The 26371-nt window shown below is 44.3% G+C and overlaps 1 protein-coding gene across 3 annotated transcripts; it reads left to right on the top strand.

Moving 5' to 3' along the window:
* Nucleotides 1–50: 50 nt before the first annotated feature.
* On the top strand, nucleotides 51–25698 carry ZNF354C (zinc finger protein 354C). 3 transcript variants are annotated; one of them, XM_032395745.1, is made up of 5 exons: nucleotides 51–123; nucleotides 13398–13484; nucleotides 18400–18526; nucleotides 18981–19076; nucleotides 23698–25698. In XM_032395745.1, the coding sequence occupies exons 1-5, from the start codon at nucleotides 115–117 to the stop codon at nucleotides 25110–25112; spliced, it is 1734 nt and encodes a 577-aa protein (XP_032251636.1). In that variant the 5' UTR covers nucleotides 51–114; the 3' UTR covers nucleotides 25113–25698. The 3 variants fall into 3 exon arrangements, with proteins under 3 accessions (XP_032251636.1, XP_032251637.1, XP_032251638.1); XM_032395746.1 differs by lacking the exon at nucleotides 51–123 and adding an exon at nucleotides 11912–11995; XM_032395747.1 differs by lacking the exons at nucleotides 51–123; nucleotides 13398–13484; nucleotides 18400–18526 and having other exon boundaries at nucleotides 18990–19076; nucleotides 23562–25698.
* The last annotated feature ends 673 nt before the right edge of the window (nucleotides 25699–26371 follow it).

The raw sequence follows: 26371 nt of genomic DNA, 5'->3' as shown, positions 1-26371 counted from the left end.
GAAGTTCATTCCATACTCAATTTCGAAAAACTCATCCTGGGCAGGAAGTGATGAAGAGTAGTTAATTGTGAGTTAAACTTCAGAATGTAGACCTCCTCAGACATCAGAGACTTCATGATGCAGGTAACATTAGGTGTATTAGGAAAGCTTCTGTGAAATGTGTTTTTCATAGTTTTTAAGTTATTACTATAAGGTAGAGAATGTGTAAGATTCTTTTATCTTCTCCCGGGTGACGTGCAATAAGAGCCCCCAGCTTTCGCAAGTGTCCCTGGGAAGCGTGTTGATTTATGTAAAAGTGCAGCCATAAAATCCAGACTTTAGATTAATCTAGGTGTCTATTTTTTGAAACGACATTTCAGTGTTATGCAAGCCAGTTATCCTAAGAAGACTGTTTTGGAGGAGACATGTAAGCAGGTGACCTCTAGCTACCTCACTGTCACTAAAATGTGTTCTTTAATAGTTTAAGGCAAATCGCGTACTTGGTGGTTGTGAAAACTCTTTGGATTGTTTCTTCTTTGCTTTCTAAGCCATTTACCTGAGAAAATCACTCTGTAAACTCTGCAGGCATACGGGCCTGTGAGTTTTCTCCCCGACGACTTGTTCCTAGCTCTGAAGCAGATCTAAAGTCACTTTATTTTAAATCACAAAATGCATGGTATTTCACTTGGTTTTATCATAAAGTGATTACCTTTGCTGTGTGAGGTTGAGAATTAAAGGTTATTCAGACAACTACTGTTTTTGCAAGTTACTCCACTGATAAATGTTAGTGATGATCTTACAGTGTAAGATGGGAGCATGCCTCTCGGCACCCAAGGCTTTGCCTGCTTCATTGAGCTCTCTGGTTATCATCCAGGAAGGCCCAGGAAGAGTGTGGATCACCATTCGTCCTAGCTGGTGGTAAAGTGAACCAGGTAACTTTCACTCCCTCCCACAGTTTGAGGGCCATGAGACAGAAATTCAGACTCTAAGTTCAGTAAATGGGCTGTTAGATGCTTCAACAAGTTAGCACGTTTCAGCATTTCTAAAATGTGAATAATAATTCCGGCAATGTAAAAAGTTACCTCCCAAGTCAAACTAAAATTGTTGAACTTTACGGAAGCAACATCCTTTAGTGTTGTCCAGTATCATCAAGAGTGGGCAAGCACTAAAGGACTGAACTACCTATTTTGTTTAAAAACAAACAAACAAACAACTAGTTTCTTTCTCTTTGTCAAAGAGTTAAAAAAAATAATAAAAATACCTCAGAAAAGGTACTATTGGGGGTGGAGACTGAGCTAAAGCAAAAATCACTGAATTCAACTTTTGCTTCCTGGGACCAACTAATCAGTCTTACTGTTCCAGACTCATGAGGAACAGTAATCCTCCACTGCTGTGCCTTTTTCCCTACAACCATTCTTTTAAATTCTCTAATTTCTGGGAAAATTTCTGGGAAAATATAACTTCCCTGTCTTAGTCCACTTAGGTTGCCATAATAAATACCACAGCCTGGGTGGCTTATAAACCACTGAAACTTACTTCTTAAAATTCCAGAGGCTGGGAAGTCCAAGGTCATGGCACCTGCATGGGTGTGTTCTGGTGAGGATCCTCTGGTTCCTCACCGGTGCCTTCTTGGAACCTCACATGGTGGAAGGGGTGAGGGAGCTCTCCGAGGCCTCTTATGAGGGCACTAATCGAATTCATGAGGCTCCACCCTCATGACAGTCACCTCCCAAAGGCCCCACCTCCTAATACTATCACCTCTGGGGTTAGGTTTTCAACACGAATTTTGAAGGGGCACACGTTTAGACCATTGCCTCTCCAAATAACAATATAGTCCTAAAAATAATCCCCCCAAATAAATCTGAATAAAGTTACATGAAGAAAATATCAAGCCCAGTTATTTTTACGTTGAGGTCTCTCAAAGTTGCAAGTAACAGGCAATTTGAGTCTTACGCAAGATCTTCCAGAGGAGATCATGTACAAGCACAATGATTCCAATATAACCCGGGACCAAAATTGACAAGGAAAGTACAAGAAATTAAAAAATGTCGGCCTATATCATCCATGAACAAAAATGTAAAAACCCTAAACAAAGCAAATGTAATCCAGAAGTACCTCAACATAGTTAATGCATCATGATAAATGTAGATTTTTCATGGGAATTGGCAGGTTATTTAGCATTAGGAAACTTACAGATGCTATGTACCACGTGGGCAGGTTAAAGGTGCAAAATCCACATGTTCATCTCAGTAAATGCAGGCAAAGCAATCACAGTACTCAGCACCCATTCATTTAAAAATTCTTAACTAAGCAGAGGAGATAGTTGACTTAACCTGGTAAAAGGGTTTTTGCCAGAAACCTGCTGGAAAAAAATGGTAAAATGTTAGAAGTAGTCATGACAGGAGGAACATAGGGAAAGAACAAATTATTCAATAATGAATAATGGCTCTAGAAAAAATGGTTCATCCACATAGAAAAATTAGATGCCTACCATCACCACAAAAAGAATTGTGTGGAAGGCAAAATTGTATCTTTTGGAAGAAGATGTAAAGAAAAACTTTATGACCTCACAATAGGGAAGGATTTTTTTAAACAGGATACAAATAAGCCATGAAATCTTTTTTTATATTTGCTCACATTAAAAAAAAAGAACATCTGGTTATCAAAATATACCAAAATGGAGATGAAAAGTCAAGACATAATATAACAGGAGATCTTTCCACAACATTTTTGACAAACGCTTACCGTCTGGAAAATTTAAATACTTTGTACAAATCAACTTAAAAAAAAAGACAACCTTGTAGGAAAAAAATGTGGTCCAAATACATGACTACTTATTTCACAGAAGGGGAAATACAGATTTCTAAAAACATGAAAAGATGCTTAAAAATGGAAATTAGAATCACAGGATTTTATGAGATTTTATGACTTTTTAAATAGACCTTATTTTTTTAAATTTATTTTTGATTTTTTAGTAGGCTCTATATCCAATGTGGGGTTGAACGCACGATCCCATGATTAAGAATCACACATTTCACTGACTTAGCCAGCCAGGCACCCCAAATTTCATGGGGTTTTTTTGTTTTTTGTTTTTTTTAAGATGAGTAAAAACAAAGGTGTGTGACATTACTGAGTTTTGGGATGTATGTGGAGTAACTGGAATCCATGCTCCACTGTGGGAGTGTAAATTGATAACAGACCATCAGCATCCTATAAAGTTGAACATGTCCTATGTATATATGATAGATAAATGTGTGCATATGAGCAATAAGAGACAGGTATAAAGATATCCTTAGCAGCACTGATCATAGAAGCTAATGTTTGGAAGTAGTCTGAATGTTAATAGGAAAACGGAGAATTTTGGAATATTAACAATGTAGAGCAGCAGGGAGAATGAATGAACCAAAGCTATAAGCAAACACAGATGAATTTCAAAGCCTGTTGACTTTTCAAAAGTCAGAGGAAACAACATATGGTATAATGACATGTTCCTCAATATTAAATTGATTCTAAGTGATTTATACATGTGGTAAGATACTAAAAATAGCAAGTGGTTGAATGACAAGATAGTCTAGCTGTCCCTTGCTGTGTAACAACTCATCCCCAAACTTAGTGGCTTAAAGCAACAGTTTATTAATGCCGTTGGTTCCATATTTGGGTTCACTTGGGGAATTCGTACTTGGCGTCTCTAATGCATTTGCAGTCGGCGGCGGCCGCTCCCCTGAGCTTGGTGTCCAGGGTGGCCGGCACCCAGTGACGTCCGCTGCTGAGAGCCTGGTTGGGCTTCACACAGAAGGGTGGCTGGTTCCTGAGAGGCAGTGTCCCAAGACCCAGCATCCTAGAAGATCGACACTGAAAGTGTAGATCTTAGAACTCCACTTTGGAAGCCACATGACCTCAATTCTGTATTCTCTTGGTGAAAAATGATTTATAGATGTCCAGATTTCAAGGGGAGAAGGTGATACAAGGGTGTGAATACCAGGGTTGTGGTTCGTTGTGGGGACCATATTTGGAGACTAGCTACCATACGACCACACAATTCAGGTTGGTGATTACCTCTGGCTGTGAGGCAAGGAAGTGACTTGGGGAGGAGCCCGGGGTTCCTCAGCTTGCCTGATGCCTGAGAGACCCTGCCTTCTCAGGAAGAGGTTGCCCAGGTCAGCCAGAATGAGGATCAGTAGGAAGGCCAGTGTGTATATCAGTAAAAATGATTAGAGTTTTTTGGCCCAACTCTATACTGGGTCATTTGAGGTAGGATAAAACAGATCTTACTGCCTGATCACCCTAGGTGAAGTGCACATCAAGTTTAAGAGGTTGTATCCAAGGGCCATTTCAAGGTCGTAACATTCTTTTTTTTTTTTTTTTTTTTAGAAGAGAGTGAGAGAGCAGGGGGAGGGGCAGAGGGAGAGGGAGAGAGAATCTCAAGCAGACTCCGTGCTCAGCGCGGAGCCAGACTCGAGGCTCAATCCCCTGAGATCATGACCTGAGCCGAAACCCAGAGTCGGGTGCTCAACTGACTGTGCCCCCAAGGTTATAACCTTCTTCAGGCCACTGTTGAATTTAAACATGTCGCCTTAAAACTATCAACACCTCCCTTTCCTGTCTATACTTTCCCTTCTCATTCATCTCCCTAGATCACCAGAGGAAGAGAGATTGGTTCCTACCCTGAGTTAGGAAACACATGCTAAACTAAAACGTGCATAAGAGGACTAGGCAAAGAAAGACTCATCATTGAGTTGTGAACATATTCGCCTTGCCTGGTTTCTCTTATTCTCAAAGAGGCTTGTTCAGAATCTAGGCAGAAGAGAATACTGTCCATTTTTATAGCTTCCTAACAGGCCATTTTCGAAACAACCTGAAAAAGAATATGCTTTACCTTTTGTGATATGATTGACATGCCTGATACATTGAATTTATGGTGTTCCATAGTAATTAAATTATTATTTAAAATGTCCACCTTTTCAGGTGGGTTTGGCCCTTCTCTTGTTGGCTGTTGCATTACCAAACCTGTTTTCTCATGAAGAGTTCTGTGAAATGAATAGGCCATTTTTTTTTTTTTCTAGACTGTCCCTCCATTGGCGTTGTCTGGTGTTTTCCATATGGTTAGGTTTATGCTGTGCTTTTTTGGTAAGAAAACCACCAAAGCAATATTGTATTCTCAGTTCATGGTCTTACCACATTGGGAGCCTTGTGATGTTGGTAATTTCAGCTTTATCTTGGTTGAGGTGGTGTCTGCCTGGTCTCCCACTCTAAAGTCACTGTTTTTCTCTTCGCATTCATTAGTATCTTGAGAGGTGATCCGATGAGTGCATGCATGTGTATCTGTACTAGACAAACTCACCTCCACCAATTTTAGCATCTATAGATGACGCTTTATTATCATCACAGTGGTTTCCACATGGAGATCTCATAATTCTGTCATTTCTTATACTCTTATTAATTGGCTTTCCACTTTAGGGAAGTGTTTTCTGTTCTTATGCCTGGAAGCATGGTTTCTTATTTTATTCAGTGGACTGTAATCTGCTAATATCGTTGTGTATGTGGATGCTGAAATTGTCCCAGACTTGGCCTCGAGAGCCCCTGCAAGCTCATTTCTGTGTCCTTTCTGTCACAAGCTTGAGTCCGTATCTAAAATCTGTCAGTCACGTACACCTACTTCTGTCTGTGTAGTAAAATATGATTTCTTGACTAGATGACTTGGGGGTGGAGGAGAAATTGTGGGATCAAAAACATTTTGGGGGATTTTTTCTCTTTCAGGATCTTCTATTTCCTCCTCTTGCTACTTTCCCCCTTGACACACGGTTTCCACATCGCTCTCTTTCCATTAACAATATTCTCCCCATAAAGCATTGCCTTCCCATGGATGTCTCCTTACCTCCTGCATGTATTTTTTTTTAACTGCAATAAAATATATATATATGACTTATCATTATAACCAGTTTTATGTGTACAGTTTAGGGGTATTGAGGATATGTTTTGCAGCCGTCACCACAGTCTATTTCCAGAACTTTTCATCATCTCAAATAGAAGCTCTGCACCCATTAAGCAGTAATGCCCCATTTCCCCGGCTGCCAGCCCCGGTCACCTCTTATTCTACTTGCTGCCTCTCTGAATTTGCCTATTTTAGATTCCTGACGTAAGTGGAATCATATAATATTTGTCCTTTTGTGTCTGGCTGATTTCACTTAGCATAATGTCTTCAAGGTTCATCCACATTATAGTAGGTGTCGGGATTTCCTTCCTTTTTAAGGCCGAGTAATGTTCCGTGGCAAATATCCACCACGTTTTATTTATCCATTCATGTGGTTATGGACATTTGGGTCGTTTGCACATTTTGGCAATCGTGAACAATGCTGCCACGGACATTTGCATACAAGTGTTTGTGTGGACATTTCTCTTGGGTAAATACTTAAGAGTGGGATTGTGGAGTCATATGAGGAGTGGACATTATAGCCAAACTCTTTGCCCCCATGGCTGCACCATTTTACATTCCCATCAGCAGTGTGCAAAGGATCCATTTCCAATGTGGGTGCTTCTACATCTCTGCCAACGCTTGGATTTTCTGGCTTGCTTTCTTAATAGTCACACGCACAGGTGTGAAGTGGTGTCTCCTTCTGGTCATGATTTGCATTGCCCTGATGACTACTGATGTTGAACGTCTCTTTTATATGCTTTTTGGCCATTTCATATCTTTCTGTTGAGAAACGTCTGTTCCAGTCCTTTGCCCATGTCTGGAATGGGCTCTCCCGTCGCCGAGTTACAGGAGTTGCTCAGATTTGCCACGTGTCCTTTGAAGCACTTACATTCCGTTCTGTTCCACACCTGTACAGTTTAGCGTATTTTCACGCATGGAGCGTACTTTCTCTTCCTGGTGGTGGTTTTATATCCATTTTAGGAGCACTGCTGCCTCTTTCCTCTGCCATATCCTTTGTTGTTTTTTCCAAAGGATATGATGGGAGTTTCAGGTTTATACCACCATCAGCACCTCGCCTACCTGAAGAAACATTTTGGTTATCTTCTCAACTACACATCATGTCTACCCCATTTTTATTTCTATCTTTAAGTGCCTACTCTGTGCCATGCCCAAGAACTTCATTGTGCCCAAGACCGGACAAACCCTTGTCACGCCTGTGGCAAGAGGTCTAAAAGCTGCTCTGTGATCATCAGCAGTTGCTTTGTGATCTCTGTTTCAGTGGAAAGACGTTGGCCAGGGGTGCCTGGTGGGCTCAGTTGGAAGAGCGTGCAACTCTTGATCTCAAGGTCATGAGTTCGAGTCTCACGTTAGGAGTGGAGCCTACTTAAAAGAAAAAGATATGAGCAGAAGAAAACAAGCTGGCAAGATTTCAATTTCTTTTAAGCAAATTATATACAATAAAAAATTGTGACTTTTTTGATGTAGAGACCCGAACCCAGCTTCCCCTTGAGCTCATCTGTCCCGCGTCTGGAGAGCGTACTCTCACTTGAATAAGATTTCCCACTTAACACCGCTCAACTGTGTGTCCCGTCTCTCCTTGAATGCCTTCTTGCAACAAGACCAAGAGCCTCCCGCAGCATCCCAGGGACGGGCGGGACAGAGGCCTCAGAGCCCCGGGGCCTCCCCTGTCCAGCCTCTGATGTCCATTTCTAAATGATCACTCTGACAGCTGTGCTGAGCGTTAACCGAAAGGTCAAAGGACCTTTGGTTATGACTCCATAAATTTATAGCGTAATGGAAAGACCCGGATGGAATTACCCTTTGGGCCCCTCTATTCCAGCACCATCCTGCCCACGCATCTCTTCGCTTAGGTCATTTGGGTTATTTTTCCTAAACAAATGTTTGCAATCCCTCTTGAATGTTATAATACACTTCAGACTTCTAAGGGAGGTTATATAGGGCAAGAAGATGTGAATACTTTATGGCATGTTTCTCTGAGAACATTCAGGTTCACAGTAGGATCTTGGTGGCATTCTCCACAATATACCCAGTGTCCCCAAATCCAGCCGGTCCATCGGCCTCCATTCCACATTGTACAGGGACGGGCGTCATTTAGATCATCCACTGCTGGAGAGAGTAAGGTTGAAGCGGTGCTGTCATGCAATTTTAAACACTGCATATACTTCACTTGAGCCTTTGTAATCTTGAACAGGAGGAGCAATTCCTATTTCTCCTTTTCCTATCATTTTGTTTTTGTTTTTATTTCCTCACTGTAAAGAGAAAGGAGGAAGGACGGGAAGAAGGAAGGGAGGATGGGAGGGAAGAAAACTAGTCCATCTCCAGTTATACCATGCGGGCTCCATGCAGCCTGCTGCATTGGGGCAGTGGGTTTTATACTATCTCAAGGATGCTCTACGTAGTGTAGACATTTTTCTTCAAATACATGGCCATTTTAAAATTTTATTAAAAAAAAAAGATTTTATTTGAGAGAGAGCGAGGGAGAGAGAATCTCAAGCAGATTCTGTGCTGAGCACAGAGCCCAACGTGGGGCTTGATCTCACGACCCTGAGATCATGACCTGAGCCGAAATCAAGAGTCCGGTGCTTAACCAACTGAGCCATCCTGGTGCTCCACGTGGCCTTTTTTTTTTTTTTTTTTTTTAAAGAATAAACTACATTAGGAACAGTGGGAAAATAATCACTTTATAAATTGGATTCTGTAAGCTTGGAAGGTAAATTTGAAGAATCCTCTCAGAAAATAGAGGAAAAGACACAGAATGGCAGAGTGAGATTATCAGGGATATGAAAGCCAGACTTCAAGAATAATGTTATGTTAATGAAGATGTTAATGAAGAAAGCAGAAAAAACCCTAGAACTGAGACTTTCCCTTTTGTGTGTGTGTCCAAGACGAAAACAATGGAAAAACCAATTGCTAGATACAGGGGGGAAAAATAGAAATACTTAAAGATACAGGAAACTGGGGTGGAGGAGGTGAGACTTATATAGAAGTCAAAGTAGAGAAATGAAAGTTACCTGCAAGGGAAGAAGTTCAAATTGGCCTCAGGTTTCTTCAGAAGACCAAGTACAGGAGGCTGTGGAATTACTGGGAGGGCACTGATATAAACTAGTGAGAATGTGAAAAAGGAACAAAAATACCAAGACCCAAAGAGAAACCTAAGGAAGCGGTCACAGACATGAACAATAAAGAAAAAGGTTAAAATAGATTTACTTATAAATAAATATAGATGATAAAACTCGAGGAAATTGCCAAAATTTGTAGCTGAGAAAGTGGAATATGGAAGTATTAAAAGTGGATACTGGTGGTCATGGCCTCTTAGCTCATACTGTAAAAATTTTAAATGGGACAAAGTAGAATAAATTTGTGTTTGGCTTAATGTATAAAGGAAGTCACAGGAAAAGTTAATTCTTGATTTTTACCATCAGAAAAATGGGGCATAAAGAGTATTTTTAAAAACAATTGCCAGGACTATTTAAAAAGATATACTTCATAGTTGAAAAACATATTCGAAATGTTCTTAACATCCTCATCTTTTCCATATTTTGAGTTTTGAGCTTTTCCAACCACTTACAACTACTCCGTCCAAACTGCTGTCTTCTCAGAATTTACGGCCATGGACGTCTAACTAGTCCCAGTCTCTCGGCTGCTTCCTTTGACCTTTCGGTTAACGCTCAGCACAGCTGTCAGAGTGATCATTTAGAAATGGACATCAGAGGCTGGACAGGGGAGGCCCCGGGGCTCTGAGGCCTCTGTCCCGCCAGTCCCTGGGATGCTGCGGGAGGCTCTTGGTCTTGTTGCAAGAAGGCATTCAAGGAGAGACGGGACACACAGTTGAGCGTTGTTAAGTGGGAAATCTTATTCAAGTGAGAGCACGCTCTCCAGACGTGGGAACAGATGAGCTCAAGGGGAAGCTGGGTTCGGGTCTCTACATCTTCTACTGACAGTTCTTAGCTCGGGAGTGGAATATATATTCCTTGGGGAGGGGCTTCTCACCTTTTCTCCTTTACCTGATCAGGGTCTCAGCCTTCTTTTTCTTGGGCCTGTCTGGCTTGAGCCGGCTTTTTGTGGCTTTGTTTTGGGAGCGTTGTCAGGACAGGTTTCTAACTTCCCCCTGTAGCTGACCCTGAGTCCCCGTTTGCCGGCCTCCAGCATCCTATTAACACCTAGCTAACTGCCTACTCCTACATCTGCACTGCTCAGAGCATTCTCTTTCAGAGTAAGATCCAGTGACCGTGACCAATAAGAGCCTGCACATCCTAGTCCTCTTGCCTCTGATCTCGCACATACTTCTTTCTGCTTCAGCAACAGTATTAATGTGTCTTCAACAGGGCAGGCGTGCCCCCACCTCCGGGCATCTGCTTTTCAGCCTGCCGGAAAGCCTTCCCACAGATCCTTAACCGGGCTCACTCTTCATCTCTTTGCAGATTTCTTCAATGTCACCTTCTCAGTCAGACATTTCTTAACCACTTTGTATAACATTGCAGTACCCCCCCCCACTAGAGTTGCTGTTCCCCCTTTCTTGTCCTCATTAGCGCCCATCACTACCTAAAAACATACTTATCATCTTTCTTCTCTCTCCTCCCGGAGAATTTAAGCTGCACGAATGCAGAGGTTTTGAGAGTTTTGTTCAACTGGTGTATTTCCAGCATCTAGAACAATGCCAGGAGCAAGAGAGGTGTTGAATATTTTGTTGTTGTTGAATGAATGAATAATGGAATCTTACGCAGCAATGATAATGAATGAACTTGAATGTATCAAGATAGGTGAATCTAAAAGTTGTTAAAGATAACAGGCTCAAAAATGGATTTCTCAGGCTAAGTTGCCCCTTCACCAAACAAAGACTTAGAGTTTCAGCTTTTCCAGAAATGGAATCTTAAACCAGCCAACCAGGAGCCCTGTGATCGTCATTAGTTAAGTAATCTGGCTGATAAATCTTTGCCATCTTCTGTAGGGAAACTAACCTTGTAATAACCAATCCACTTTTTGCCAAGTATAACTTCCTTGTTCCTGCTCCCTTCTGCCTGGAAGAGGCTTGCACGTAGTACTTCTTGGAGCTCCTTCCTACCTGCTAGATAGGATACTGCCTGATTCATGAAGTCACTGAATAAAGCCAGTAAGATCTTTAAAACATACTCAGTTGATTTTTTTTTTTTCAAACATCGTTCATGTTGAGCATATGTCACAGGAGAACATACAGCAGATTCCATTTATATAAAGATCCAAAACCTTGCACAAAAAAAAAAAGCCACACTCACTGTGGAATACGATACCATCAAGCTAAGCAAGTCAAATGCTTAGCACAATTTAGACAAATGACAGGGGAGCATTGTGGACAGAACTTAAGAAATTCTGGTCAAATATCTTTTTCAGCAAAGTGTTGGGTGTATGGGTATTGGTTTCTTTCTTAAACTGTACCTATGCATACATCACCTTCTGGGTATGGTACAAATAATCACAACTAGCTGGTGGGGGCCGTGGCGCACGGATCCTCCTACAGGCGTCTAAATTCAGGTTTTGTTTTCCCCAAATCTCCTTGCCTGCCTAGCCCAGCGAGCCCCCGGGCGGATGCAGGCAGCGGGCCCTGGCCGGAGACCACCCGCCTTACTGGGCTCGCGCGCGCCCTCGCGTTACCGCGGACCTCGCGGGGACGGGCAGCGGGTCCCGTGAGCTCGCGGGGGCAGGGAATGGGCATCTCCCGGGGGTCGCCCAGCCGCCTTCTGGGAAATGTAGTCCGCGCGCGGCCGAGGCATGCCGGGAGTGGTAGTCCTGGGGCTCGCGGGGTTGCGGGAGCGCTCCCGGCCTTCTTGGGGCCGGTGGCGCGGGTCACCCCGGCTGCGTTGGGGCGGCCTGCCTGGGGCGGAGACCTCCCGGGGGCCTCTTCCCAGCCGCGGTGGAGCCAGCGCCTGTCTCGGCTTGGGTGCGGGGTGCGGGGTGCGGAGCGCGGAGCCGGGCGGGGCCGCGCGCGGGCGCCGGGAGACGCGGCGCGGCCCGAGGGTCAGGGGCCGGTCCCCGCGGCCCGGGCGGCGGCGCGTTGCGGGCGTCGCAGGTCGGCGGGAGCCGCGCGTGGAGGGAGCGCCCTGCCAGGTGAGCTGGGGCGTGCCCGGACTGCTGCGGGCGGGGGTCGGTGGGGGGCCGTCTGCTCGGAGACTTCTCTGTGCTGGGAAAACAATAGCTCGTGCCCGCCGAGCTCGGTGTGCCCGGCAGCGGGCTAGCGCCTTGGATGAATGAACTCATTTCATCCTTCGGGATTCATGCCCTGTAAGGTGGCTGCACACTGCCCCCATTTTACAGACGGAGAAACTGGGGCAGAGCGGCCAGGTAATTTTTGCCACACTTAGCGAGGGCCGTGGACCGGAACAAGGATTCCGTTTCTGCCCGTTACTTCCCATTTTTGTTTCTTGGCAGGTCGGTCCGACTCCCTAAGTTCTCAGCCTCCCTTGCATCTGTAAAATGGGGTAGCAATACTTTTTAGGGTCTTCGTGAGGTTTAGAAACAATACATGCAAAGCATCCCCCATTCTGGTGTGGAGGAGCTGTGCATCACGGAGCGTCTATGGTTACTCCTCCAGCAGCTTCCCCCACCTGGCTGAGGCGCCCCAGCCCCAGATGACACCCCACACTCAGCTAGCCGAGCTCTCACGCCAGGTGCTGCTCCCCGAAGAGCCCTCGGCAAAGCCAGGTGGCCAGTGCAGGCAGCTGTGGCCGGGTCCCCCTCTGACACTGGTCTGGCTGCTCCAGGGGCCCTCCTCCCGTGTCCTCCCAGCTGCGGTTTGTGTGTGAGAAGGAGGGCTGTTTCCCGCATCCTGTGGGTGCTCTCAGAGGTGACCCCTGTGGGATGTGTGCTTAGGAGGGGCCGCCGAGCAGCTGTGCTAGAGGGAGTGTTTTAACCACATTCCGTGGGTGCGGTAAGGTCTGGCCAGATGCGGGGGCGGGGGCTGGAGGAGGAGGAAGGTTTGCAGGCTGTGTTATATGGAGGACCCATGCAGCACTCCAGGCAGCGGCCACTCAGGGAAAGCACCTGGGTGGGTCATTAGGCAGAGAGACAAGGCAAATATGGGCAAGCGCCTTTAGTGTGATTTCTTCGGGAAGGAAAGGGCTAGGTGGGGCAGGCTGACTTAGGATTGGCTGCCTGTGTTGGAAAGTGGCAGCTGGGGAAATTCATGTTCATTGTGGGTTTTACAGTGTGTACCGTTTAAAGCTTCCCTAAGGCCTCCAGGTATCTAGGGGTGAGTAGCAGTTTGTGGAGTCACAGCTAGTAGACCTTAGGTGACCTTACAGCAATTAGAACATCATTAATACAAGGAGACGGAGATGGGCGAATTGTTTTAGAGCTTCATGGGCTTGGTAAGCATGCATTTTATTTGGTCTGCGTGGTTTATGTGCTGTTGGTTCGTTGGGACCCGGTAGACATTATGGGTGGTTGGAACTTCCTCTCTCCAAGCCATCCCTTGACACCAGAGTTCCTCATGGCACCTTTTCCTCTCCAGACCTACCTTGTCAGCAGTCTGCACTCCCTTGCTAGGAAAACCGAGAGGGAAAGAATGGCCGTGGATTTGCTGCCCAGTAAGGTGACAGTAAGTGAAGTTTGTCTTTTTCATAAATTGCTTTTTGGGTTTAGAGATGGTGGATGTATTTCCATTCTTTGTCTGGGTAATTTTCTCTCCAAGAAAAACTGTGGGGAATCCAGAGCTTTGTAAGTTTTCCCCAGGATGCAGGGAGGGAGTGCTGAGGAATGTGCCTCCTCTGTTCCCAGGTTACTCTTAATTCACCCTAACCTGACTTTATGACCCAAGATTGAGTCAGCTCTGAATATATGCTTCTGGCTACAATAAATGCTTGGTGTGGGGTATCAGGTATTAGGCAGTCTTTGTCTTCACAGAGGATATAGTCTCGCTTGGGACAAAGACATGGAAGGAGCAAAGACACCCTCAGCGAACATTTATTGAGCACGGACTATGCACAGGATGCTGTGCAAGAGCACCCGAGTTACCAAGAGGAAAGACGATATTTCTATCTTTGGGGAGTTCATGGCACTGACCTTAGGAAATGATTCAACATCCAAGAAGAGTAGGAAAAGATCCTACCAACAAATGGTTGTGGCGTCATTTCGAGCTGACACTGAAGGCCAGGGCTGCTGGTGGTGGGCATCCCAGAAGGAGTCCAGCTACGCTTGGGCCCTGAGGCCGGCACTGGGGAGGACAGAGGGCTGGGGGTTGCTGTGTTGAGCACAGCTCTGACGGCATACTGTCCACGTGTCCCCCTTCTGGACCCGACTGATGTCTTTGTCTCCTCTGATTCTTGTCCCCCTGTCCCCCCTCCTGAGCCCTTCTTGCTCTTTGCCCTTTTGACATCCATTTTCATTACCTTAACCTTCTCAAGATCTTTCGCATATCTCTGTCCTCAGGCCGGAGTTTTTACTAAAGACACAGTCTGTCATTCCCAAACTTTTAGGGAATATTTCCACACGGAGATCACAGCTTCCCCCCAACACCAGCTCCTGTTCCTTCCATGGATTTTCCATCCTGCCATCCCCAAAGCCTCTGTTTTCATTGGCCGCTTTCCCCAAAAGTAGTGGTAGCCTACAGGTTATGAATGTGGACCCTGCGTTCCTAAGTTCACATCCAAGCTAGGGATGTGACCTTGGCAAGTTATTTTCCATGTGTCTCATTTCCTTATTTGTAAATGGGATTAATAATATGTGTACCTTGTTTGATTCGTTCAAGAGGATTCGTTCAAGAGGACTGTTAATTTTACATTTTTTTTAACTTTTTTTTACATTTTACAAGTGAGGAAGCTGAGGCACAGAGAAGCAAATAACTTGATGAAGGTCTCACGGCTAGCCTTGACCCCAGACAAGGTCGTCTGTACAGTTAACATTACGCTCCGAGAAAGTATGTGTAAAATGCCGAGACCAGTGCATGTTAATGCTCAGTAAATACCGGTTCTTCCTGCTGTTATTGTCATCATAAGCAGCTACAGCTTTATTTTAGGACCTGCCAAATTTGGTATGCCTCTTGCCACTAGGCTAGACTTTGCTTTGATTCTCGAGTTACAAGGAGACGGGTGTTTCAGAAAACCAGAATGTAAAGAGCAGCGAACGCAGTGCAAAGCAATATCCAGCAATGAGCGGGCTGCCCTCTGCCGAAAGGGAGGGCTCTTCACTGTCTGAGCTCTCCCATACCCACGAGCTGGAGAGACAGTCTTGGTTGTAGCTAAGGGAAGCTGGAGAGGAGGGTCTTTGCAACCCAGAGTCAGTGTTTTTTTTGACCACTAATTTACTGAAAACCAAAGATTTGAAAGCAGACCGAATAAAGATGCTATACAAAATACAGAGCATCAGCGTCTGAATGCCCATTGGCTTCTCATCCGAAATGACAGAATGACGTTTTATATGAAAGAAAGAAAGAAACTGTCAACCCAGAATTCTATAACCAACAAAAGTAGTCTTTAAGAATGAAGACAGAAGGAAGTTCTTCAGGCTGAAAGGAAATAATACCAGATGGGAATTCTTGTGTTGGCAAGCAAGTGAAGAGCATTAGAAATGGAGGCTATAAATATAAATATAGAAATACTTTTTCCTTTCAGTTTCTTTAAAATGTCTACGATTGTATAGAGCAAAAATACACTGAATGATGGAGTTTATAATGTAGGTGGATACAGTGCATATGACAGCCATGGATCTAGAGTTCATTTGTGCCTGGACTGGAAAAGCTCCATCTTTATCTCTGGGAATGCCCGAATGGCTGATTTTTGACCCCTGGGCACGATAAAGGCAGTGGATGTGCTGTTTAAGATCCCGGTGCCCCTGGCTACCCTCAGGGTCATCTTCTTCACTGACAGTTGGCAGCTGGCCTACATGATTTGACAAGCCTTGCTTGATACACAAAAGGCCCCTGCTCAGAGTTTCCCCTGCGATCTCTTCCAAATCAAAATTCTTCATATAGTCCAAGGACACAGCCTCATCCGTGTGTGCAAATAAGGGGAGATTGCACATGGAACATCTCTCGGTCCTCCGGGGCCTCAGTGCACTCTCTGTCTTGTTGCATCGTACCCATTGCCTCCCATGAGCACGCCTGGTGAGGTCTGGTGAGTCCTGTCAACTCTCTGAACCGGGAGCGTCTTTCTAACAAGGACAGCATGAGGAAGGGGTGGTAGACATTCCCATATACTCGCAGGTTCTTGCATTCTGTGTGAAATCGAGTGTTAGCTCTAACTAGACCGTAAAGAACTAAGAATGTATATTATAATTCTCAGAGCAACCACTACGAATGCAAAGAGGTGGAGCTGAAAACTCAATACAGAAATGAAAATGGAATCGAAAAAATTTCAAAACATACGCACACAACCTGTTAAACAATGTAAGGGTACAAAGTAATAAAAGATTGCTTTTCTGCCCCTCCACAAATATGAAAGAATAATGAGGATGGACAGCTTGTTGTATTCTTCCAAATGTATCTGTATAGACAGGTAGATAGGTAAAGAATTTTTCAACAAATATGGATTGTTTTGCAGCTCGCTTTTTCATATGAATCAACAGTTTGTCAAGGCCAAATTCCAAGGTCAGCCATACAGATCTACCTCATTCTATTTAATGGTGTTATATATAAAACATTTCATGGAATCAGTGTCCTATAATTTGCTTACCCATTCCCCTGTTGATAGATTTGTAGGCGGTCTTCAACTTTTCACCATTGTATTATTAGTTTCCTATTGCTCTTGTAACAAATTGCCAGAAACACAGTGGCTTAAAACTACATAAATTTCTTCTCCTGCACTTCTGGAGGTCCAAAGGCTGAAATCGGTTTCACTGGCTTAAGGTCAAGTTCTTATCAGGGCTGGCTCTTTCTAGAAGCTCTCAGGGGAAATCTGTTTCCAGGCCTTGTTTGCACCTTCGGGTGGCAGCCTGCGTTCCTTGTCTTGGGGCCCTTTCAGCCATCTTCAAAGTGCATGACTTCAGTCTGTTTCTGTCCTCATGTCACCACCTTGTCCTCTTCTGACTGTGACTCCTCTTGGGTCCTAACAGGGATCACTGTGATTACACTGGACCCACCTGGATAATAATCCAGGCTCTTCCCATCTCAAAATCCTTAAGGGGAGCCTGGTGGCCCAGTTGGTTAAGCATCCAACTCTTGATCTCAGCTCAGGTCGTGATCTCAGGGTCGTGAGTTTAAACTCCACATTGGGCTCCACGCTAGGCTTGGAACCTACTTAAAAAAAAAAAAAAAGATCTTCAGAGTCCTTTTTTTATTTAAAAAAAATTTTTTTAAGAAAAAAAAAAAAAGCGTAAGCAGAGGGTGGGGCGGTGGATGGGCAGAGGGGGAGAGAGACTCTTAAGGAGACTCCCTGCTCAGCACAGAGCCCCGACGTGGGGCTTGATGTCAACGACCCTGAGATCATGACCTGGGCTGAGATCAAGAGTCAGACACTTAACCAACTGAGCCACTCAGGTGCCCCCAGAGTCCTTTTAGTCATACATATAGTGTTCACAGGTTCGTTACTCAGCCTACCTCAGCTGTCAGCTTATCAGTATTCCGGTGAACATCCTTGAACAAATATCCCTACCCAGTTGTGTGAGGATTTCTTGTAGTTGAATCCTAAAAGTAGAATCACAAGGTCAAAATGTATCATTTTTCGTGAGTTTCAGCTCTGTCATACAAGAGTTGCCATCTGGTCAACCTCTGCTTTCTCACAGTTTGGGGTTTAATGGGGTTCTCTTGAAAGAACTTGCTTTTCTCACAGTTCCTGTGGACACCTGTATAGTCTTGCAGGTCCTTTGGAGCTTTCTGTTTCCGTAGACCATGGAAACCCATGTGACAGTATAGCTTAGAGATCTGTCTGCCTGAATTCAGTTCCAGTCAGCACCAATTTCTAACAGGGTTACCTTGGGAGGTGACATCACCTTTCTGAGCTGTTTCATCATCTGCAAAATGATTTACTTATAGTATCTTCTTAATAGGATTTCCCTGAAACTCAGCGAAGGTACTGTGTACAAAGCTCCCGTCATAGTCCCTAACATACAAGTATCCAATAAACATGAACTAATATTATTCTTATCATTTGCTTTACAGCTCAGAACTTCCTTTTTGTTTCTGTTCTGCTAATGGCATTTCCACAGTTTTCTGGCATTTGCTCTAAGTGTATTCTGATTTTTCCCCCTTTCATTTAATTTGGATTTTGAGTGAGAGGGAGGTGAATGTATGTGCTCAGTTACCCTGATAGGTCCCAGGCCGGGATTGAGATTCCCCATTGGCAGGGACTTTGCCTTTTTCCCTGCTACCCTGCCAGCACGTGGCTCCCAGTGGGCTCTCCGTAGATACTTGTGACCTAGTTGCTGGGTGGTCCCCAAAGTAACATAAATAGTCGATGTGAAATACTTGGAATCCTGGGACATTTTCAGGATTGGTTGCTACACATCCCCGCGCCAGCCCCACACCTCCCGAGCGGTGGTGAAGCTGGTCCCGCTGAGCAGGAGTGGGTTTCCTGTTGCAGGAGTCTGTGACATTCAGGGATGTGGCCGTGGTCTTCAGCCACGACGAGTGGCTGCGCCTGGACTCCGCGCAGAGGACCCTGTACCGGGAGGTGATGCTGGAGAACTACGGCACCCTCGTCTCGCTGGGTAAGGACCTTTCCTCGTGATGGAGAGTCTGCCGGGGGAGCTGCCTCTTTGGGGTTCGGAGTCCACAGCTTCTCTCCTGCCGTGCCCCTGGGAAAGGATGAATCTCAGTGGAGTGGAAAGTGTGTGTGTTGATGTCAGGCCGCCCTTCACGCTGTGCTCTTCTCCTTCCTCTGCCTTCCTCCCACCTCCCCCTCTCCTGACCAGTGTCCTCCTCTTGCAATCCCTGGGTCCCCATTTAGAGTCTGAGAAGCATACAGGACTGCCAGGGTAGAGGCATTCATAGCCGGGGCCCGCCTCCGGATCCATCCCCTGAGAGCCCAGGCCCCTTGGAAGCCCCGGTGCTACCTGCCCTGCCTCCCCAGGCTACCCGCTCTGCATGTGGGTTCTGCTTTGTGAACTCTGGAGTTGCCCTTCCTGCCCCCCGTTCAACCCGCGTTCCCTTCCTCATGAGCAGGGATTCCGTTCTCAAGGCCGAAGGTGATCTGCCAGTTGCAGGAAGGAGAAGATCCTTGCGTGGTGGACGGAGAACTCCCTCGGGACGCCTGTCTAGGTGAGTGAGTGGCTGGGAAATGGGCGCAGGGATTTTATACATGAGCCGGCCATGAGGAAGCAGTGCTGGGGGAACTTCCTGGAAACTGAGCCAGGGCCTCCTGACCGGAGGCTCCGTGACTGGAATGGTTTTCTTGGCATCAAGAAGGCCCTTATGTAGGCCTCTTTCTTCTCCTCCTTAACACTCCCTGCATCCTCTACGTCTTTTCCTTTCCTGCGGCTTCCCTCACTCCCTTCCGCCATCTTGGCCTCTTGGCCTTCATGGTTTTTCTTCCCATCTGCGTTTACATGCTTTCATGCCTGACAAATTTTAAATACTTTACACCTTCTGTCTTGTTTTGAATTCTTTGTAATTTCTCTCACCAACCACATATTTCAGAGTGTTGTCAATGCTCCTGTGTCTCTGATTTCTTGACTCAACGTTTCCCTTTTATCTCCTTGGAGACTGGGCTGTCGCATCCCACTGTTAAGAGTTGACCAGCTCTCCTTGACCACCGTAGCCTTTCCAGACTGGGGTTGGCACACTTTTCCTACAACGGGCCAGATGGTAAATAGTTTGGCTTGGGGGCCATGGGGTCTCTATTGCAACCCTTTAACTCCCCGTTTGTAATGCAAATGCAGCCAGAAGCAGTGGGAGTGGCTAGGTGTGGTGCCTTCCAGCAACAGAGCCGGAGTTGGCCCCGAGATCTCTGGTTTGCACACTCCTACCCCCGGTTCACCTCGCTGGTCTTGATCCCAAAACTGTAGGTCACTGGAGTTGAAGGATCACTTGAAGACGGTCAGGTTTAGATACCTCTCTTTATGTCAGAAGAAACAGCATAATCGGAGGATGTCAAACACTTTGGTCACGGCCAGAGAGCCGAAGAGCCGTGACAGAAACCTAGATCACCTCTGTCATTTCTGTTCACCGCGTGACATGGACTTGCAGTATTTTGCATCTGTCTTTGTGGTTTGGCCTTTAATCCATGATTCTTGCCTTTATTGGCTTTTTTTCCACAAATACTTTTCACCTTTATTAAAATACATTTTTCTCCAAGAGGCTAGTGAGTAGTACAGGATAGCACTTAAGATCACGGTTTGAATTTAGACTTTCCTAAGCCCATGTTACGCCTGCCACAGCTCGCAAGTGCTCTGCACTATGGGAAAGTTACCCACCCTCTCTGAGCTTTGTTCTCCTCTCCCACCCTCTGCACCATCCACAGAGCAATCTTTTCGAAACTCAGGTGTATTAATCCTGTGCCTTAGGAGACTTTGTTGTTTCTCGGTTATCCATGGAGGCACGTCCCGTTCCTTACTGTGACCTTAAATCTACTTCATAGCCTGTTTCCATGTTGCTTTACAGGAATCGGTGACCCCTTCCACACCAGCTCATGTTCCCACCAAACCTGCACACTCATTAAGTTTGTCATTCCTTCTTGGATTACCACCTCCATCTTGTTCCCCTGGAAACCTTCTTACAGTACAAGACCCTCCTGTCCACCTGACCTGTCGGTTTTCCTTATTTCTCCTACTTCCCAGTCACTGTTCATTTCTCAATCACTCGCATTCATATGGCACTTTCTCCATGCCTTGAACACATCCGTGACAGCATCTGTCGTAGCGAATTGTAGTTACTTTGTTATTACTTATTTTCCTAACTGGACTGTATATATTTAAGGAAGAGACCAGGTCTTTCTTTGAGTTCTGCACCTGTGGCATTTCAAATATCCTGCACTGAGCTAAGAGTGTTTGAGTTTAATTGAGCTGCCTTTATGGTGAACTCAGTGCTGATAGGCTCAAAATTAAGAATTCAGTGCAGCCTTGGGATGACCGGGTGGCTCAGTCGGTTAAGTGTCTGCCTTCGGCTCAGGTCAGGATCCCAGGGTCCTGGGATGGAGTCCCACATGGGGCTCCCTGCTCGGCGGGGATTCTGCTTCTCCCTCTTCCTCTGCCTGCCACTCCCCCAGCTTGTGCTCCCTCTCTCTGTGTCAAATAATAAACAAAATCTTAAAAAAAAAAAAAAAAGACCACGGTAGCTGCATCACTGCTCGGCTTCGACTCTGTCCTCGCGCTGGTCCAAGCTGCCCACTTAACTAAATATGACCGCTTCATCTTATTATTACCCGCCGAAGAGCGTTCAACACCTGTATTTATTCTTTGAGTTCCTCGGCCTGTTTTTCAGGAACTCTGTGCTCGGCCTCATCCTGTTGAATCAAAATTTTAATGAATTCCAACCTGGATTTCCTTCTTTTTTTTTTTTTTTTTTTTAAGATTTTATTTATTTATTTGACAGAGAGACAGCGAAAGAGGGAACACAAGCAGGGGGAGATGGAGAGGGAGAAGCAGGCTTCCCGCGGAGCAGGGAGCCCAATGTGGGGCTCGATCCCAGGACCCTGGGATCATGACCTGAGCCGAAGGCAGACGCTTAATGACTGAGCCACCCAGGAGCCCCTAGATTTCCTTCTTTAGTCAATAAGCCTCTCCTAAATAGGTTTACTTCCCCCCCAGATGACTTTGCTCAGGCCTCCTGACTCACAGGGTCCTCTTTTCTTGTTCTGCTGAAACCCATCCCCTCTTTACTATCCAACTTCCTTCATAAAACCACTCCCTGCTAATACTGTCGATGCTGGTATCTTGGTTCTCTGATCCTCAGACCTGAATTTTACACTCGAGGCTTCTCATGTCAAGGGGAAACATGCTATTCCTGTCTAGGCATTTGTTTGTTTCATGTTATCCTTGCTGATTATTCACTATTTGTTCAATAAATGCCTGATTGGGTTTCAGGAATCCAGCATGAGAGGAGAGAATCTCTTTTCATTTTTGAGGTCACCTGCCCTTCATAATTTTTCCAACTTACTCTGCCCATTCATGCATTATCTTTTTAATGTAATTAATGTATTAATGTACATGCATTACTGTAATTGTGTACTTGTGTGCACAGTAGGGGATTAACAAATAACTGTAAGACATATCCACTGTTCTCCTTGAACAAATACTTGAATTATTTTCAGGTTTTATATACATATATATTAGTTAAATGATAGAATATATAAGTAAAACATGTTGTGAAATTCTAAGAAAGAGATGGCTAATTTAGGCTTTACTAGATAAATTTCTTTAGAAAAATGAGATTAGAGTAGCCTGGTAAGTTTCTGGATGGGCAGGGAATGCCGTATTGTGGCAAAGGATGAAAAGACAGAAGGTACCCTGGTTGATTCTTTAAAATCCAAACTGCTGGGTTTCCCATAAACATCATGAAGAAAAATCTGTATTTTTATATAGATTTATAGCCTGTATGTCTTCTTCCTCTTACTATTTGATTTTTTTTTTAAGATTTTATTTATTTATTTGACAGAGCTAAAGACAGTGAGAGAGGGAACACAAGCAGGGGGAGTGGGAGAGGGAGAAGCAGGCTTCCCGCGGAGCAGGGAGCCCCATGCGGGGCTCAATCCCAGGACCCCGGGATCATGACCTGAGCCGAAGGCAGACACTTAATGACTGAGCCACCCAGGTGCCCCACAAAGACCTAGTTTTAATCTATTTTCAATCATGGATTGATTAAAGAGAGCCAGATTTTAACCCACAGTTCCTTAGAATCAGCTCAAGCTAAACCCTTTCACTTACCATCAGATCTGAGCTTGGGGCTTGGGGCATACTGACTCCACATTTCTTGCAGACTTTTCATTAGTCTAAAAAGATTCCTACAAAGGAGGTTAATCTTCTGGGTGCAGCTTACTAGAAGAGACAAATATATCTATTTCTCCTTGGGATCAAATAGGAAGGAGAAAAGTGATGACAGGGTGGTATGAAGAACTCTTATTCTTCCAATCACCAGGGATAGATTGTTGCACATGGCCGATTGATTCCGTATTTTTCTCCTCTTTATAGTCAGCATCTTGAATTTAGATCAGATATCCTCAACACAGTCCTGCTTCAGGGCCACCGTAAGTTTTAAAAGCTGAACGTCCTCTTTTCACAGACTGATATGAAGTCAGATTCACATACAGATTCACAAAACTTAAGGAAAACATTGCAGAGATTTTTAAATTAATGTGTATAGACTTACAGCAAGAGCATGGGGAAAAACCTAATAAAAGCTACATGTGAATAGAAAGGAGAAAACAGGGGTGCCTGGCTGGCTCTGTCGGTGGAGTGTGCGACTTTAGATCTCGGGGTTGTGATTTTGAGCCCCACATTGGGTGTAGACATTACTAAAAAAAAATAAGTAAGTAAACTTTAAAAAAAAAAAAAGGAGAAAATAAAAACAAGTTACCTGCTTCATTGCTCCGTATACAGAGTAGAAAATGATTAATTGAAGTATCCAACTGGAGCTTACGAGCTGACATTTTTCTGTAGCCTCATCCCTTCTGCTCAACCAGTTCTTGCCTCTGTGTTTACTTCTCTCAAGTTGCAATGTCTTCGTTTCCAGCATTGATTTGTCCACTGTACTCTCCCACACTACTCCTTCCCCTCTTCACTCTTTCCATCCCATTCTGTTTTTCCCCAGATGCAAGACCATATTTGAGATCAAAAGAGGTTTCAGAGCTCTTTTATATGGACTACTGCCAGTTTTATGGTTCTACTGATGCATGTCTATCTTTCCCGGTAGAGGTGCCATCGTTCATGCTTCTGACTCATTCCAGGTCTCAAGACTCGGCTCGAAATGGAAGCCTTGCCTCCCAGGCAGGGCATTTCTAGAGAAGAAACATCTCAGGGAATAATAAAGAAAAGGTCCATTAAGTGTGGTCGCTGGGACACCAATTTTGGACAAACTTTGGGATTTGAGAGCGGGACAGAACAGGAGCAACAGAAGAAACCTCTTAGGCAAATAGTGGCCTCCCACAGAAAAACCATGAGTGGAGATGTAAAGCAGACAAGTCTTGAATTGGGGAAAGGCTTACTTATAAATACAATTCTTGTTACACAGCAGAGTGTTCCTATAGAAAGGATACCCAATATATATTACACCTTTGGGAAAGATTTTAAACAGAATTTTGACCTAATGAGATGCTTCCAGATTTACCCAGGAGAAAAACCTCATATTTGTCACAAATGTGGGAAAAGCTTTGCCCAGAGTCTCCATCTGATTGAACACCAGAGAATTCATACCGGCGAGAAACCCTACAGATGTGACGAGTGCGGGAAAACCTTTAGCCACAGATCATCCCTTCTTGCCCATCAGAGAATCCATACAGGAGAGAAACCTTACAAATGTAATGAATGTGAGAAAGCGTTCAGCAGCAGTTCAACCCTGATCAAGCATCTGAGGGTGCACACCGGAGAGAAACCCTATCGCTGCAAGGAATGTGGGAAAGCCTTCAGCCAGTGTTCAACCCTCACCGTACATCAGAGAATTCATACCGGTGAGAAACTCTATAAATGTGCTGAATGCGAGAAGGCCTTCAATTGTAGAGCAAAGCTTCATAGACACCAAAGAATCCACACAGGGGAGAAACCCTATAAATGCAGTGAGTGTGGGAAAGGTTACAGCCAGTTTGCATCCCTGGCTGAGCACCAGAGGTTTCATACTGGGGAGCAGCTGTGTAAGTGCTTGGAATGCGGGAGAACCTTCACACGCATCTCAACCCTTCTCGAACACCAGCGAATTCATACTGGCCAGAAACCCTATCAATGTAACGAGTGTGGGAAAACCTTCAACCAGTATTCCTCCTTCAACGAACATCATAAAATTCACACCGGGGAAAAGCTCTATACCTGTGGAGAATGTGGGAAGGCCTTTGGTTGCAAATCCAACCTGTACAGGCACCAGAGAATTCACACCGGAGAGAAGCCCTACCAGTGTGATCAGTGTGGGAAGGCCTTCAGCCAGTATTCTTTCCTCACCGAACACGAGAGAATCCACACCGGCGAGAAACTCTACAAGTGTATGGAGTGTGGGAAGGCCTACAGTTACAGATCAAACCTGTGCAGACACAAAAAAGTTCACACGAAGGAAAAACTCTATAAATGGAAGGAATATGGGAAGCCTTTTATCTACAGCTCCTCCCTTACTCAGTATCAGAGATTTCTTAGAGCAGATAAGCCCGGTGAAGTTTAATTCTTCTCTCAAATAATTCAAGACTCCTCATTAGAGAATAATAAATAGGGCACAGACTCTGGATAAGATTGTTTTTTTTTTTTTTTGCTTCTGGAGAAAATATGATAGTTCCCACTAAGTCATGGTGAAATTGATCAGTGGGATTATGAAGAGTACCAATTTGTCAAATTTTCTAAGAACGATTAAATGCTAATAAGGTTTCTAAGAACATAGAAAAAATTTTAATTCGTAGAAAAAATATAAAAGGCCTAACTTAAAAAAAAACATGAAAATAATGGCATATACATTTTGTTTGTTTCATTAGAGTTTACTCCCTTTCTAAGAGCAAGCTTCGATATGAATTTTCTTTTAAATTAGTCATTGAGTTAATGTGAATAAGCGTGAGGCCGTATTTGCTAAAATGGCAAGCAAGCATAGGACACGCTCTTTTCCGTAAAGAGAAACTCAAGGTAAAAAGGAATTCTTTAAATTCAAATTTTCATGTGGAAATAATGAAGCTCACTTTTTATGAACTGCCTCAGCGGCAGGTTGTATATATAAATATACGTATGTGGACATAGGACATACAGACATACACACGTAGCTTTAGAATATATGTATATTTTTTCCAAAAGTCTCTGATGATTAAAAAATTAATTTACAATTTCGTTTTGGAAATTAAAATTTTGCCCAAATGGAATCTCTTTTCCTTTTCCTTATATTATTTCTTAATTTGATATGACTTGACACTACTGAATAGAGTCTTAGGATAGTATTATAGAAGGTGCAGTGAACTAAAGCAAGGGAGACTGTCAACACAAATACTCTCTTATCTGTTGCAGAAGGTATGTATTTGCAGAATCTGACTGTACCTGGTAGCTTATTAGAGCCAGGAGGAATTTTCATTTAGTTTATTTATAGCCTTTCATTTTACTAACAAAATTGAGCTTCTTGGGCAGAGTCAAGGCTAGAATCTAAGTTTTCAGCTCTGGTTTTCTAGGATAATTATAGATATGAATTATAATCATTGGCTTCCAACCTCAAGTGCTAAGAGTACTAGGCACTGTTTATTTTGTAAACTGGTTATAGGCACAATTGCGGTAATTTAATCAGTTTTATTTCTGTGTTTACCAGGTTCCCCCTAACTGCAATCTTACAGTCTCGTTCTTTCTTTTTCTTCTGTGTCCCTAATTATACCTGCTTTTATAATAACTGTACATAAATCCTCAGACTCAGCTTAGGTCCAGATGGTGAAATTGCTTTTGGGGTTTTCACATATA

This window comes from Phoca vitulina, unplaced genomic scaffold (genome assembly GCF_004348235.1).
Source record: "Phoca vitulina isolate PV1807 unplaced genomic scaffold, GSC_HSeal_1.0 scaffold87, whole genome shotgun sequence".
Taxonomy (NCBI): domain Eukaryota; kingdom Metazoa; phylum Chordata; class Mammalia; order Carnivora; family Phocidae; genus Phoca; species Phoca vitulina.
The sequence above is the reverse complement of the archived record's forward strand: the minus strand, read 5'-3'. Positions and strand labels throughout refer to the sequence as shown.

Bases quoted from the DNA above. Each gene is read 5' to 3' on its own strand.
- ZNF354C (XM_032395745.1), top strand. The intron at 18,527-18,980 runs GTAAGGACCTTT...CCTCATGAGCAG, and splicing joins CGGCACCCTCGTCTCGCTGG to GGATTCCGTTCTCAAGGCCG. The intron at 19,077-23,697 runs GTGAGTGAGTGG...GACTCATTCCAG, and splicing joins CCCTCGGGACGCCTGTCTAG to GTCTCAAGACTCGGCTCGAA.